A 16,859-nucleotide genomic window follows, 5' to 3' on the forward strand; every position below is an offset into this window, starting at 1 on the left:
AGGTGCAGTCATCTGGCTCTAGAGCCATAGGTTCCCTACCCCTGGTTTAAGCATTAGACACCTTTTTACCTGCACCCTGCCTCCCGCTGTTTCCCACATCTACCAAGCAATTAGCTACCGACTGCCACCTACTGATATGGAAGAGTATTACACGGTTACTCGGCATAGCTCGGTTAGGAAAGTGGCCGTGCTAGCAACCTGAGGGTTCCAGGTTCGATTCCCGCTTCCGCCATCCTAGTCACTGCCGTTGTGTCCTTGGGCAAGACACTTTACCCACCTGCCCTTAGTGACACCCACACTGCTTTAAATGTAACTTAGATATTGGGTGTTACTTTGTAAAGCGCTTTGAGTCACTAGAAAAAAGCGCTATATAAATATAATTATCTGAGAGCCATATGCAGTCATCTGGTTCTAGAGCCATAGGTTCCCTACCCCTGGTTTAAGCATTAGACACCTTTTTACCTGCACCCTGCCTCCCGCTGTTTCCCACATCTACAAAGCAATTAGCTACCGACTGCCACCTACTGATATGGAAGAGTATTACACGGTTACTCGGCATAGCTCGGTTAGGAAAGTGGCCGTGCTAGCAACCTGAGGGTTCCAGGTTCGATTCCCGCTTCCGCCATCCTAGTCACTGCCGTTGTGTCCTTGGGCAAGACACTTTACCCACACTGGGTTAAATGTAACTTAGATATTGGGTGTCACTTTGTAAAGTGCTTTGAGTCACTAGAGAAAAGCGCTATATAAATATAATTATCTGAGAGCCAGATGTAGTCATCAAAAGAGCCACATCTGGCTCTAGAGCCATAGGTTCCCTACTCCTGACTTAGAGGGAAAGATCTGATGCTACGATAACTAAGCAGCGTAGTTGTCCCATTATTGACACTTCCTGGCTCTTCCAACCTTCCAGTGTGCAAAACGAGCAGAAGTGATGTTCTTGTCTGTTGTCAGGTATGGAAGAAGCACATTGCGATCAGACCGAGTTCCTCAGCAACTACTTGAATAATGTTGATGACCTCATTCTTGTTCCCGGATCGTCGGGTCGAATACGCCCCAGATTCAGCAACACAAAATGTAAGTGATATTACGTTATCATCGCATAACAACTGTTGTGAGGAAGTGCATCTTGTGTCCGTCCTTCTTGGCCTACAAGCACAGTCCTTATACATGAAAGAAAAGCCCGTTACTCTCACGAGTAAGAACTCATGCTACACAGGTGATGCCAAAGTGTTGCATGAACTGCACAGGTTTTAAACGTCATCCCAGTTGCCAACATTTGTTAATGCATCACAAAAAGGTTTATTTTTTCATTAACAAAAACAAAAAGAGCTTTAGTCCTAAACTAAAACTAACACTAGCCAGAAGAAAGCTAATATATCAAAACAAAAGGCAATATGAGTACTTCAACTCACCAGTACTTCAACCTCAGCCAAATCGAAGTAGTATTTGTCCACAGGTCTATAAATCCCGGCGCTCCAACAACCGGCACTAAGAAAGTTAGTTAGGAGAAGAAGAAGCGGACGACCGAATTAAAGAAACAAACCATTAAAAATATGTCCGACTTGTTAGACGACATAGCGAGTCGCCGCTGCACCATCAGGCTACGTCACACAAGCTGCAGAAATGGGGAACATTTATCCATGAAACTATTGAAAAGCTGCAGACGCTGTGTTCGATTTGTTTCATCTAGTCCTGACTCACACGAGCTGCAGAAATGGGGAACATTTATCCATGAAACTGTTGAAAAGCTGCAGACGCTGTGTTCGATTTGTTTCATCTAGTCCTGACTCACACGAGCTGCAGAAGTGGGGAACATTTATCCATGAAACTATTGAAAAGCTGCAGACGCTGTGTTCGATTTGTTTCATCTAGTCCTGACTCACACGAGCTGCAGAAATGGGGAACATTTATCCATGAAACTGTTGAAAAGCTGCAGACGCTGTGTTCGATTTGTTTCATCTAGTCCTGACTCACACGAGCTGCAGAAGTGGGGAACATTTATCCATGAAACTATTGAAAAGCTGCAGACGCTGTGTTCGATTTGTTTCATCTAGTCCTGACTCACACGAGCTGCGGGAATGGGGAACATTTATCCATGAAACTATTGAAAAGCTGCAGACGCTGTGTTCGATTTGTTTCATCTAGTCCTGACTCACACGAGCTGCAGAAATGGGGAACATTTATCCATGAAACTATTGAAAAGCTGCAGACGCTGTGTTCGATTTGTTTCATCTAGTCCTGACTCACACGAGCTGCAGAAATGGGGAACATTTATCCATGAAACTATTGAAAAGCTGCAGACGCTGTGTTCAATTTGTTTCATCTAGTCCTGACTCACACGAGCTGCAGAAATGGGGAACATTTATCCATGAAACTATTGAAAAGCTGCAGACGCTGTGTTCGATTTGTTTCATCTAGTCCTGACTCACACGAGCTGCAGAAATGGGGAACATTTATCCATGAAACTATTGAAAAGCTGCAGACGCTGTGTTCGATTTGTTTCATCTAGTCCTGACTCAACAAACTTTGATTGAACCTTTGGTACAACGACATATATATCACTTGTTGTTAACGCTGACCTCTCTAGTCCGTCACTCAAATATGTCTGTGAGCAGCATAGAAAACGGTGTCCTAGTTCCTATTGTTACAGGACGGAGAAGCAGTTGGTAGGACCCACCTGAAACTAAAATGAAATGAGAAAGACAAATAAGTCCATAAAAGTCATGAGTAGGGATGTCCAATAATGGCTTTTTTGCCGATATCCGATATTCCGATATCGTCCAACTCTTAATTATCGATACCGATATCAAACGATACGATGTATATAGTTTTGGAATTAACACATTATTATGCCTAATTTTGTTGTGATGCCCCGCTGGATGCAATAATCAATTTTACAAGGTTTTCCAAAATAAATGAACTCAAGTTATGAAAAAAAAAAAATGCCAACATATTTATGCCATATTTATTATTGAAGTCACAAAGTACATCATTTTTTTTTAACATGCCTCAAAACAGCAGCTTGGAATTTGGGACATGCTCTCCCTGAGAGAGCATGAGAAGGTTGAGTTGCTGGGGGTTAGTGGGTAGCGGGGGGTGTATATTGTAGCGTCCCGGAAGAGTTAGTGCTGCAAGGGCTTCTGGGTATTTGTTCTGTTGTGTTTATGTTGTGTTACGGTGCGGATGTTCTCCTGAAATGTGTTTGTCATTCTTGTTTGGTGTGGGTTCACAGTGTGGTACGTATTTGTAACAGTGTTAAAGTTGTTTATACGGCCACCCTCAGTGTGACATGAATGGCTGTTGGCCAAGTATGCCTTGCATTCACTTGTGTGTGTGAAAACCTGTAGATATTATGTGACTGGGGTTACTGACTGGCATATGTATAGGTTATACATGTATAGTTAGTTTGCATGCTCATGGTTTTCGGCCCCCGGCCAAATTTTTTTAGCCCAATACGGCCCCCAAATCGAAAAGTTAGGACACCCCTGACCGAGAGGTAGTTTGGCCGAATCGGCTCTCAGTGCCGCTGTCGTGATCGGGAAGAGTTCAGGTACCTTAAGATGGCACCGTTAGATTTTAACGTGAATCGGTGGCGGAATTCGGTCTGTAACAAAAAAAGTATCTGATCTTCACTTGATATCCTGATATCTTACAAATCATGTATATTGCTTTTTGTATGACAACAGACCATCTGATAATATGCTGACAGTGCAGTATGTACCGTGTGTCACAATACTGCCTGATGATCACGGCTCTTCTTTCAGATGACCCCAGGACCCTCGTTGCAAATCTAACGGTAAGTACAGAAGCATGTTTACCTTCCAGTTTTGATTAAACTGCTCAATTCAAGGAGAAAATGACAGTGATGGGCAGGCTACTTGGAAAATGTAGTAAGCTACAGAGGAAGCTATCCTCGGAAAATTGAGAATTGCAGCAAGCTACACGACAAAAGTAGCTTTCTACTTTAAAGCTACATGTAACAGCGTTTTTTGAGTCGTCAGCTTAAAGCGTCCCTCTGTCTCCGACACCCTCATCATTATGTTTTTGCCTCCTAGTTTTGATGACCCGCCTTATCTTGCCTCTGATTGGCCAGTACATAATTTTTCACCCTAACCTTAGCCCAGTGTTTTTCAGCCACTGTGCCGTGAAATATTGTCTGGTGTAATGTGGGAAATGAGTTTCCATATGAGTTGGGAAATTGTGTTAGATGTAAATATAAACAGAATACAATGATTTGCAAATCCTTTTCAACCCATATTCAGTTGAATATGCTACAAAGACAACATATTTGATGTTCAAACTGATAAACATTTTTCTTGTGCAAATAATCATTAACTTTAGAATGTGATGCCAGCAACACGTGACAAAGAAGTTGGGAAAGGTGGCAATAAATACTGATAAAGTTGAGGAATGCTCATCAAACACTTATTTGGAACATCCCACAGGTGTGCAGGCTAATTGGGAACAGGTGGGTGCCATGATTGGCTATAAAAACAGCTTCCCAAAAAATGCTCAGTCTTTCACCAGAAAGGATGGGGCGAGGTACACCCCTTTGTCCACAACTGTGTGAGCAAATCAGTATAAGAACGACGTTTCTAAAAGTGCAATTGCAAAAAATTTAGGGATTTCAACATTTACGCTCCATAATATCATCAAAAGGTTCAGAGAATCTGGACACATCACTCCACGTAAGCGGCATGGCCGGAAACCAACATTGAATGACCGTGACCTTCGATCCCTCGGACGGCACTGTATTAAAAACCAACATCAATCTCTAAAGGATATCACCACATGGGCTCAAGAACACTTCAGAAAACCACTGTCACTAAATACAGTTTGTCATCTGTAAGTGCAAGTTAAAGCTCTGCTATGCTAAGCGAAAGCCATTTATCAACAACACCCAGAAACGCCGCCAGCTTCGCTGGGCCTCGGCTCATCTAAGATGGACTGATGCCAAGTGGAAAAGTGTTCTGTGATCTGACGTGTCCACATTTCAATTTTTTGGGGGAAACTGTGGACGTTGTGTCCTCCAGATCAAAGAGGAAAAGAACCATCCGGATTGTTCTAGGTGTAAAGATGAAAAGCCAGCATGTGTGATGGTATGGGGGTGCATTAGTGTCCAAGGCATGAGTAACTTACACATCTGTGAAGGCACCATTAATGCTGAAAGGTACATACATGTTTTGGAGCAACATACGTTGCCGTCCAAGCAACGTTATCATGGACGCCCCTTCTTATTTCAGCCACAAAATGCCGAGCTACGTGTTACAACAGTGTGGCTTTGTAGTAAAAGAGTGCGGGTACTAGACTGGCCCGCTTCAGTCCAGACCTGTCGCCCATCGAAAATGTGTAGCGCATTATGAAGCGTAAAATACGACAGCGGAGACCCCGGACTGTTGAACGACTGAAGCTCTACATAAAACAAGAATGGGAAAGAATTCCACTTTCAAAGCTTCAACAATGAGTTTCCTCAGTTCCCAAACGTTTATTGAGTGTTGTTAAAAGAAACGGTGATGTAACACAGTGGTGAACATGCCCTTTCCCAACTACTTTGGGACGTGTTGCAGCCATGAAATTCTAAGTTAATAATTATTTAAAAAAAAAATAAAGTTTATGAGTTTGAACATCAAATATGTTGTCTTTGTAGCATATTCAACTAAATATGGGTTGAAAATGATTAGCAAATCATTGTATTCTGTTTATATTTACATCCAACACAATTTCCCAACTCATAAGGAAACAGGGTTTGTACACCCCTTCCCCTTCGAGCTATCCTGGATGAACTGAAATCATTTTTTTCCAATCATTTTTTAACTTGCAAGCGTACTTCTTCTTACTCGTCGTCGCCATGTCTCTTCTTTGTTCTTCTGCTTCGTCTCTGTTATGTTTTTGGACATTACTACTTGCCGTAGTTTTGAAGCAATGCATGATGGGAATCCGGATGTTGTGTGTCAGTGTACTAACGTGCCGGCTGGAATAAACACACGCTGAGAAATAGCCCCGTGCCTGCCTACTTTATGGGTTTATAGATCAACCTATGGATAACGGAGACATATATAATAGTCTCCTTCTTGTTGTGTGTGCAGTTGTGCACTCTCCAAAAGCCGTAGATGTTATTACGTGACTGGGGCGGCACGCTGTTTATATGGAGGAAAAGTGGACGTGACGACTGGCTGTCCTCACTTAGGTCTGGCCGGAAATCGGGAGAATGGTTGTCCCGGGAGATTTTTTCGGGAGAGGCACTGAAATTCGGCAGTCTCCCGGAAAATTCGAGAGGGTTGGCAAGTAATCATACCCCTTCCTCTTCGAGCTGTCCGGGATGAACTGAAATAATTTTTTCCAATTATTTTGGAACTTGCAAGCGTACTTCTTCTTACTCGTCGTCGCCATGTCTCTTCTTCGTTCTTCTGCTTCGTCTCTGTTATGTTTTTGGAGCTTACTACTTGCGGATTTTGTGGGTCAGTGTATTAACATGCCGGCTGGAATGAACACATGCTGAAAAATAGCTCCGTGCCTGCCTACTACCTACTGTATGGGTTATAGATAAACCTATGGATAACAGAGAGGATGCTAAAGGCAGTGCCTTTAAGGCACGCCCCCAATATTGTTGTCTGGGTGGAAATCGGGAGAAATTCGGGAGAATGGTTGCCCCGGGAGATTTTCGGGAAGGGCACTGAAATTCGGGAGTCTCCCGGGAAAATCGGGAGGGTTGGCAAGTATGCTACAAAGTAAACAAAAACAGAATGCTGGACGACAGCAAAGACTTACGGCAGGGGTGCCCATTACGTCGATCGCGAGCTACCAGTCGACCACGGGGGGTGTGTCAGTCGATCTCCAGCCAGGCTTTTAAAAAAAATAGACCTAAAAATGAGTGATCATCAATCTTCACCAAGACGTCACTTAAATGACATTCACGGTACCGGAGGGTCTTGTGAGATGACGCTGGCTGCTGCAGGATCATTATTATGAAAATATGACCGAGAGGAAGGCGAGAAACACTTTTTATTTCAACAGACTCTCGCGCCGTACCTTCCGTCAAAACTCTAAAGGCCGACTGCACATTTCCTATCTTCACAATAAAAGCCCTGCTTCATGCTGCCTGCGCTAACTAAATACAGAGTCTCGGAAAACTGGCGTGCACAAGCGATCCCTCAGAAAGCTGGCGTGCACATCACTTGTGCACGCCAGCTTTCCGAGACTCTTATTTTGTTAGCGCAGGCGGCATGAAGCAGGGCTTTTATTGTGAAGATAGGAAATGTGCAGTCGGCCTTTAGAGTTTTGACGGAAGGGACGGCGCGAAAGTCTGTTGAAATAAAAAGTGTTTCTCGCCTTCCTCTCTGTCATTTTTTCATAATAATGAACTGGCAGCAGCCAGCGTCATCTCACAAGACCCTCGGGTGCCGTGAATGTCAATCAAGCAAGCTACGGAATTTGCCGCCAATGTTTTTCTTGTAAAGTGTATGGAAGCTGGATGAATTAGATGCCAAAAACCAACCACTTTCATGTGGTATTGTACAGAAAGGACAACTTTTTTTCTCCTCCATTTGAAAATGTGGGCGTTATCATCATTACTGTCTGATTCCAATCAATGCAAGTCATCAGAATCAGGTAATACACCAACTTATATTCTTGTCTTTGTGAAAGAAAGACATCTATATGTGTTACACATGCTTGTATTATCATTAAACACATTTAACTTGTTTACAAAAATGTCTCTTTCATAAATAAATAAGTATAAATGATAGATATAAATGAGGTAGATCCCCTCGAGTTGGTCAATTGAAAAGTAGCTCGCCTGCAGAAAAAGTGTGGGCACCCCTGACTTACGGTATGTGTCCGTCATGACATGACAGTCAACAATGTCCCCACAACTGAAATAGTCTTGTTTGCCAATACAAAGCAGGTCAGGTCATACTAGCCAACCCTCCCGGATTTTCCGGGAGACTCCCGGAATTCAGCGCCTCTCCCGAAAAGCTCCCGGAAGAAATTTTGTCCCGAAAATCTGCAGAAGCTGGAGGCCACGCCCCCCACCCAGCTCAAACATGCACAGTTCAAAAATTGAAAAGGAGGATTGCAGGCGGATCTGACAGCATTTAAAGTCATTTTTAAAAACGACTGCTAATCCTCCTCCTTTTCGGCCGTACGACCGCGGAGAATTAAAGTAGGAACACTCCGGAGGCAGAAGTTCATTAAGAGGGGCGGACTCACCGGCTCTCAGCCATGTTTCCGTCACGCAGAGGAAGTCAAGTGCGCGGGAAGTATAGAAATAGTACAGGATAAACGTTTTGTTTGTCAAAGATCTTGCGTTCACAAGACTGAACTTGGCGGAACCAGCACGTCCAAGGGCGCAGCTAATCTAGGTGGGGCCCGACACACAGCCCGCAGGTGGCGGGGGAGAGGAGCCACGAGGCGGGAAAGGAAGGCAGGAATCCGTCCAGGTGAAAAAGCTGACTGGGACGTCGAAAAACCAACGTCGAAGTTGATCATTAAGTGGGAGAAGGGCAAAGATCCAACAGTGTTTGGCGGTCACACACAAGCAGTGAACTAACAGAGACGAAAATAGACGCAAACAACAGAAAAACGAACAGAGCTGACAGCGAGAGACGGAAAGGAAAAGCACATACTGGCGGCATCTTCTGGAAACTCGGAAGTGACGTTACTCAAATAGTGAAAGGTAATTGTTGTTGTTTTTTTAGTAACCAGCAAGCACAGTACAGTTAGTAGAACTGTGTTTTTATTACTGTGTATTTGATAGGTGCCGTCTGAAATTCAACTATTTATTTTATTTATATGTATAATAAAATAAATATATATAGCTAGAATTCACTGAAAGTTAAGAATTTCATACATATATATATATATATATATGAAATATATATGAAATACTCGAGTTGGTGAATTGGCTGTAAATATACACCCCTCCCCTCTTAGCCACCCCCCTGCCCAAACCACGCCTCCGCCCCAACCCCGACCACGCCCCCCAACCCCCTCCTCCCGAAATCAGCGGTCTCAAGGTTGGCAAATATGGGTCAGGTAATAGCGTGACGTTTCTGCAGGAAAACACCAACAAAACAGGAAGAGCCACCAAGATAACAGCACTACACACAGGAAAATAACGACAAACTAAAAAAATTAAAGACAACCTGGTGGAGTTAAATTTTTTCTGCTGGTGGTGTGCCTCCGTATTTTTCCAATGAAAAAAAATGTGCCTTGGCTCAAAAAAGGTCAAAAAACACTGCCTTAGCCAATCAAACAAACACCAATAATTATGGATTGTCTTTGTATACATTTTAGTCATTGTATATTCTACATAATTTTTTTTTGCCTGGATTTGCAGTCCATTTTCTCTTTTCGTAGCTTGTAGCTTTGATGTACCCTACCTAGCGACGTGGGTCTAGAAGTAGCTAAGCTACTGGAAAATGTAGTTAAATCAATCAATCAATCAATGTTTATTTATATAGCCCCAAATCACAAATGTCTCAAAGGACTGCACAAATCCTGGGCAGGGAGAATTCACATCCAGTGAGACGCCAGTGACAATGCTGACTATGAGAAACCTTGGAGAGGACCTCAGATGTGGGCAACCCCCCCCCTCTAGGAGACCGAAAGCAATGGATGTGGAGCGGGTCTAACATGATACTGTGAAAGTTCAATCCATAGTGGCTCCAACACAGCCGCGAGAGTTCAGTCCAAAGCGGATCCAAGACAGCAGCGAGAGTCCCGTCCACAGGAAACCATCTCAAGCGGAGGCGGATCAGCAGCGTAGAGATGTCCCCAACCGATACAGGCGAGCGGTCCATCCTGGGTCTCGACTCTGGACAGCCAGTACTTCATCCATGGTCATCGGACCGGACCCCCTCCACAAACTAAACTACGTAGCTTAGCTACATGTAGCTTGCTACTGCCCATCACTGGAAATCGAACAGTTTTTGTGCATTCAAATGCATCTAGTGGTAGAATGCAGGGGAAAGCTTATAAGAGCTTTGAATACCTTGAAGGCAGCGAAACTGTATTGACTAAGTTGATTATTTATTGTGACATTTGTTCTTCTCCTTGCTTTGTATATTTCGTTCCAGTGCAAGAAACCAGATCAACATTTCAGGCCTTACCTTAAGCAGCATCTGCCGAAGAGACTGCACTACGCAAACAACCATCGCATTGAGGATGTACATCTGCTGGTGGACAGGAAGTGGCACGTTGCCAGGTGACATTTCTTTCACCTTTGTTTTGGTCCGCACATTTTACCAGCGATGCTAACGCAGCTATTCGGCCATGCTATGGCTATGAATAGCGTCAATAGCTTCAGTTTCTTCTTCAATACTTTCATATTCCGACCATCTGTTTCAATACATGCGTAATCTGTTGAATCGCTTAAGTCGCTGAAATCCAAGTTTGAATCCGAGCTAATGTCACTATATCTTGCTGTGGTATTCCCATTGTTTGTTTACATTGGCAGCACTGTGTGACGTCACAGGGAAATGGCCAGTGTCTTCGCAGAGAGCCGAAAATAAGGCACTTTAAAGCTTTATTTAGGGATATTCCGAGACCGGTAAAATTTTGAAAAAAAAATTCAAAAAATACAACAAGCCACTGGGAACTGATTTTTATTGTTTTGAACCCTTTTGAAATTGTGATAATGTTCCCCTTTAAGTGCCAGCATAGCAAAAAGGATACAAAAGACCGATTTTATTACTCGATTTATTATTACAACACAGGAGAGGACTTGCTGTTACAAAGTCGGAACATTCCTCCAAGGTGCTTTATCAGTATCATGCGTCAAACCCCGCTTGGAGAAGCTGTGCACTCCAAAACATGCTCATTGTAGCCATTAATCCTGACTTACTAATAAATAAATAAATAAATGGGTTGTGCTTGTATAGCGCTTTTCTACCTTCAAGGTACTCAAAGCGCTTTGACACTACTTCCACATTTACTCATTCACACACACATTCACACACTGATGGAGGGAGCTGCCATGCAAGGCGCCAACCAGCACCCATCAGGAGCAAGGGTGAAGTGTCTTGCTCAAGGACACAACGGACGTGACGAGGTTGGTTCTAGGTGGGATTTGAACCAGGGACCCTCGGGTAGTGCCTTATTAAAAACACAAGGAGTAAATACTATCACTCAATGTTTCGATGTGTTGCTTTAAGAAGAAAAAAAATTGCGTCATTTGACTGCGAAGCGCCAAACTGCTCTTCAGGCTCTTTCGGCTCACAAGTGACAGTTCCCACTAAAAAATGATGATCTATTTAGTTAATCGATCTAAATAAAACTAAGAAAAGGCAACATTCTGAAGTATGGGATCATTTCGATCTTAAAGGGCCAAAAAAAAGCTAATATTCTTCTTTTTCTATTTACTATTTGGATACTTGACCACAGTGGCGTGTTTCATGTTCATTTCTGTGCAGCTGTTTGTTTAAAAGCAACAATTATATTTGTGAAAGATTAATCTTATTTTGAAGTCAAATACAGATATTTTTTTTAAAAAGCCGATAACGGATGAACATAATGAAGCACTAACAGTATTAGTGCAGTGTCAATACACTCACTAATTGTTACACTATCTTATACAGTTTTAATTTTTTTTTCCCAAAGAGGTTTGCTCACAAAACTATGTTTACCTAAAATCATGCAGTGTTTTATTTTTAGTCTGATCTGATTGGCAAAATCATTAAAGAAACTTGAAAATATTTTATGCAGGACTTCCTCCTTTTGTTTAAAAAAACGGTTGTATTCATTTTTGTTTTGTAGGTTAAAGCTTTTTATAAACAATCTTGTGCTCCTGCGGTAATGTTGCTATTTATTTAATTGATCTTGTTTTGATTTTGGGGGCGGTATAGCTCGGTCGGTAGAGTGGCCGTGCCAGCATTTTGAGAGTTGCAGGTTCGATCCCCGCTTCCGCCATCCTAGTCACTGCCGTTTTGTCCTTGGGCAAGACACTTTACCCACCTGCTCCCAGTGCCACCCACACTGCTTTAAATGTATCGTATTTTCCGGAGTATAAGTCGCTCCGAAGTATAAGTCGCACCTGCCGAAAATGCATAATAATGAAGGAAAAAAAACATATATAAGTTGCACTGGAGTATAAGCAAGGGTGTAGAATTGGGTAGGGACGCAAGGGACACGTCCCGACCAACATCCAGCCGCTACTGTGTAGTCACTATCAATACAAGCACTTCCCGTAATGTTTAGTCAATGATTATGGCACAGAAAGGGTTAAATGTCGGTCTCTCTAACCTAAATATCGCTCCCTGATTGGTTGCCGCCTTCATGCTAACTTACGTGTGATTGGCTGTCCCCGCTGTCACTCCTCACTGTGGAAAAAACAGTCCCACCTATCCAGACGTTAGCTCCAAATTAGCACTGCATCTCGTCTTTTTCCTCCGCTTTTTTTCCAGGTGAAAGTCCATGCTCAGTCCCCTCTACCATTGTTAACCCTCCCCGTTGGTGAAAGTTAACCTTAAACGTGTGAATTCAACTACTTTAGTCCGTTTTTTAACATCGTAAAAACATCAGCTGTCTTTTTCTACTGACTGCAACAGTCCGTTGTCATGGATACATGACAACAACTTCCATTCATAGCAGTCGTACGTGCCTGAGGCGGAGTGATAGCCGACGCTATGATAAGGCTTTAGAATAGTAGCCGTGCTCAATATTTAAACCACGGTTAACAGCCAATCGGTGCGGCGTCTTCAGTAATGCGGACGTTGTACCGATCCGTTGTGGTGAAGAAGGAGCTGAGCCGGAAGGCAAAGCTCTCAATTTACCGGTCGATCTACGTTCCCATCCTCACCTATGGTCATGAGCTTTGGGTCATGACCGAAAGGATAAGATCACGGGTACAAGCGGCCCAAATGAGTTTGGGTCTCTCCCTTAGAGATAGGGTGAGAAGCTCTGCCATCCGGGAGGAACTCAAAGTAAAGCCGCTGCTCCTCCACATCGAGAGGAGCCAGATGAGGTGGTTCGGGCATCTGGTCAGGATGCCACCCGAACGCCTCCCTAGGGAGGTGTTTAGGGCACGTCCAGCCGGTAGGAGGCCACGGGGAAGACCCAGGACACGTTGGGAAGACTATGTCTCCTGGCTGGCCTCAGGATCCCCTGGGAAGAGCTAGACGAAGTGGCGGGGGAGAGGGAAGTCTGGGTTTCCCTGCTTAGGCTGCTGCCCCCGCGACCCGACCTCGGATAAGCGGAAGAAGATGGATGGATGGATGGATAACAGCTAATCAGATCGCTGGATTTCACCTTTCCGTTTTATTTTTTGAAATTTTTTTTGTTTCATGTAACATATTTACAGTACAAAAGCAGCAATAGAAAGAAGTAAATGAAGGGAAAAATTGTGAGTGATTTAAACACAAGTTGGGGGAAAGTTTATTACGGTTAATTTATGTTTATTTACAATGTTGTATTGCATGAATGTATTTCTGATGTTGTTGATGGGGACGGCGTGGCGCAGTGGGAGAGTGGCCGCGCTCAACCCGAGGGTCCCTGGTTCAATCCCCACCTAGTACCAACCTCGTCACGTCCGTTGTTTCCTGAGCAAGACACTTCACCCTTGCCCCTGATGGGTGCTGGTTAGCGCCTTGCATGGCAGCTCCCTCCATCAGCTTGTGGAAGTAGTGTCAAAGCGCTTTGAGTACCTCGAAGGTAGAAAAGCGCTATACAAGTACAACCCATTTATCATTTATTTATGGACAGTAGGCTATGTTAATTGACAGTATGATAGGTTGATTGGCAACACTAAATTGGCCCTAGTGTGTGAATGTGAGTGTGAATGTTGTCTGTCTATCTGTGTTGGCCCTGCGATGAGGGGGCGACTTGTCCAGGGTGTACCCCGCCTTCCGCCCGATTGTAGCTGAGATAGGCGCCAGCGCCCCCCGCGACCCCAAAAGGGAATAAGCGGTAGAAAAATGGATGGATGCACAGTTGCACTACAGCCCTACACTAAAGAGTAAAGATGAGAACTCTTCCAAGTTGTCTCCTTTGCTTTCATTTTAGTTACATTACCCTATAAGATCTGCATGACGTGAAATTATGATTGCTAATGTAAAAAAAAAAAAAAAAAAAGTAAACTTTCAGAGTGCTGGCTTGGAGCACTTTTGTGTCTCCACCAATCTCAAAATCAAACCTACTCCCTTAAGTATAAGTCGCATTTTTGGGGAAAATGTGTTTGATGAAACCCAACACCAAGAATAGACATTTGAAAGGCAATTTAAAATAAATAAAGAATAGTGAACAACAGGCTGAATAAGTGTACGTTATATGAGGCATAAATAAGCAACTGCTATGTTAACCTAACATATTATGGTAAGAGTCATTCAAATAACTATAACATATAGAACGTGCTATACCTTTACCAAACTATCTGTCACTCCTAATCGATAAATCCCATGAAATCTTATACGTCTAGTCTTTAGCGCTCTTTAGCGCCGCCCTAGTGGCTCTCTGGAGGTTTTTCAAAAATACATGAAAAATGGAAATGATGAGGGGGAAAAACATATTTTTTGTTTTAATATGGTTTCTGTAGGAGGAAAAACATGACACAAACCTCCCTAATTGCTATAAAGCACACTGTTTATATTAAACATGCTTCACTGATTTGAGTATTTGGTGAGCGCCGTTTTGTCCTACTAATTTTGACGGTCCTTGAACTCACCATAGTTTTTTTCCATCAGGGGTGCCCACACTTTTTCTGCAGGCGAGCTACTTTTCAATTGACCAACTCGAGGGGATCTACCTCATTTATATATATCATTTATATTTATTTATTTATGAAAGAGACATTTTTGTAAACAAGTTAAATGTGTTTAATGATAATACAAGCAGGCGCCAGCGCCCCCCGCGACCCCAAAAGGGAATAAGCGGTAGAAAATGGATGGAGGGATAATACAAGCATGTGTAACACATATAGATGTCTTTCTTTCACAAAGACAAGAATATAAGTTGGTGTATTACCTGATTCTGATGACTTGCATTGATTGGAATCAGACAGTAATGATGATAACGCCCACATTTTCAAATGGAGGAGAAAAAAAGTTGTCCTTTCTGTACAATACCACATGAAAGTGGTTGGTTTTTGGCATCTAATTCATCCAGCTTCCATACACTTTACAAGAAAAACATTGGCGGCAAATTCCGTAGCTTGCTTGATTGACATTCACGGCACCCGAGGGTCTTGTGAGATGACGCTGGCTGCTGCCAGTTCATTATTATGAAAAGATGACAGAGAGGAAGGCGAGAAACACTTTTTATTTCAACAGACTTTCGCCCCGTCCCTTCCGTCAAAACTCTAAAGGCCGACTGCACATTTCCTATCTTCACAATAAAAGCCCTGCTTCATGCTGCCTGTGCTAACAAAATAAGAGTCTCGGAAAGCTGGCGTGCACAAGTGATGTGCACGCCAGCTTTCTGAGGGATGGCTTGTGCACGCCAGTTTTCCGAGACTCTGTATTTAGTTAGCGCAGGCAGCATGAAGCAGGGCTTTTATTGTGAAGATAGGAAATGTGCAGTTGGCCTTTAGAGTTTTGACGGAAGGTACGGCGCGAGAGTCTGTTGAAATAAAAAGTGTTTCTCGCCTTCCTCTCGGTCATATTTTCATAATAATGATCTTGCAGCAGCCAGCGTCATCTCACAAGACCCTCCGGTACCGTGAATGTCATTTAAGTGACGTCTTGGTGAAGATTGATGATCACTCATTTTCAGGTCTATTTTTTTTAAAAGCCTGGCTGGAGATCGACTGACACACCCCCCGCGGTCGACTGGTAGCTCGCGATCGACGTAATGGCCACCCCTGGTTTACATGTATAACTTTCTCCGACTTTCTAAGACGTGATTTATGCCACTTCTTTTTCTGTCTCATTTTGTCCACCAAACATAACGTTGTGCATGAATGCACAAATATGAGTTTTGTTAATTTTATTGACTTATGTGGAGAGCTAATCAGACATATTTGGTCAGTGCATGACTGCAAGCTAATCGATGCTAACATGCTATTCAGGCTAGCTGTATATCATTATGCCTCATTTGTAGCTATATTTGAGCTCATTTAGTTTCCTTTAAGTCCTCATAATTCAGTTTATATCTCATGACACTATCTGTATGTAATATGGCTTTTTATTTTTTGAGGCTCCGGACGGATTTGTTTTTGTATTTTTGGCCCAGTATTACTCTTTCAACATTTTGGGTTGCCGACCCCGTGGTCTAGTCTCTTACGTGAATGAGCTATATAATATTATTTGATATTTTACGGTAATGTGTTAATAATTTCACACATAAGTCGCTCCTGATTATAAGTCGCACCCGCAGCCAAACTATGAAAAAAAACTGTGACTTATAGTCCGAATAATACGGTAACTTACAGTAGATCTTGGGTTTCACTATGTAAAAGCCCTTTGAGTCACTAGAGAAAAGTGCTATGTAAAAATAAAAATAATAATATTTTCAGTATCAAATGGTTCGGATTGGTCAAAAAAAAGGTTTATAGTTTAAATAATATATATATTTTTTTATTCCAAGCTAATTGATGCACTTTAAATCTTTTCTGTAACAGACTAAAAAAACAACGTTAATAAACTTACTTTTTGCTGAATATTGATATGTTTCTTTTTTGTTTTCTTTAATGTTAATAAGGACAGAATGTTATGCAGAGGTGTACTTATAACCATTTTATAGACAAATGATACTATTCATGAAGAGTAGGGGGGGTGCGTATCAGAAAATAATTGAGAAGCACTGAATAACACTAACATCATTTTGGCTTTAAAGATAGTGAGAAAGGTTAAATGCTGCTCTGTAATAATTAGTTTTCTTTTTTTTCCAATTTACCTAAACGAGCTCTAGATTCGGACTGAATTTGCTGG

The 16,859-nt window shown here is 42.6% G+C and overlaps 1 protein-coding gene across 1 annotated transcript in view; it reads left to right on the forward strand.

Moving 5' to 3' along the window:
• enpp2 (ectonucleotide pyrophosphatase/phosphodiesterase 2) overlaps nt 1-16,859 on the forward strand; it is a 75,240-nt gene that overhangs the window by 34,606 nt on the left and 23,775 nt on the right. The window contains exons 13-15 of the mRNA XM_061881626.1: nt 952-1,074; nt 3,765-3,796; nt 10,077-10,204. Of these exons, the coding sequence (XP_061737610.1) occupies nt 952-1,074; nt 3,765-3,796; nt 10,077-10,204 (283 nt within the window). The remainder of the gene's footprint in view (nt 1-951; nt 1,075-3,764; nt 3,797-10,076; nt 10,205-16,859) is intronic.

Source organism: Nerophis ophidion, linkage group LG21 (genome assembly GCF_033978795.1).
Source record: "Nerophis ophidion isolate RoL-2023_Sa linkage group LG21, RoL_Noph_v1.0, whole genome shotgun sequence".
NCBI lineage: Eukaryota > Metazoa > Chordata > Actinopteri > Syngnathiformes > Syngnathidae > Nerophis > Nerophis ophidion.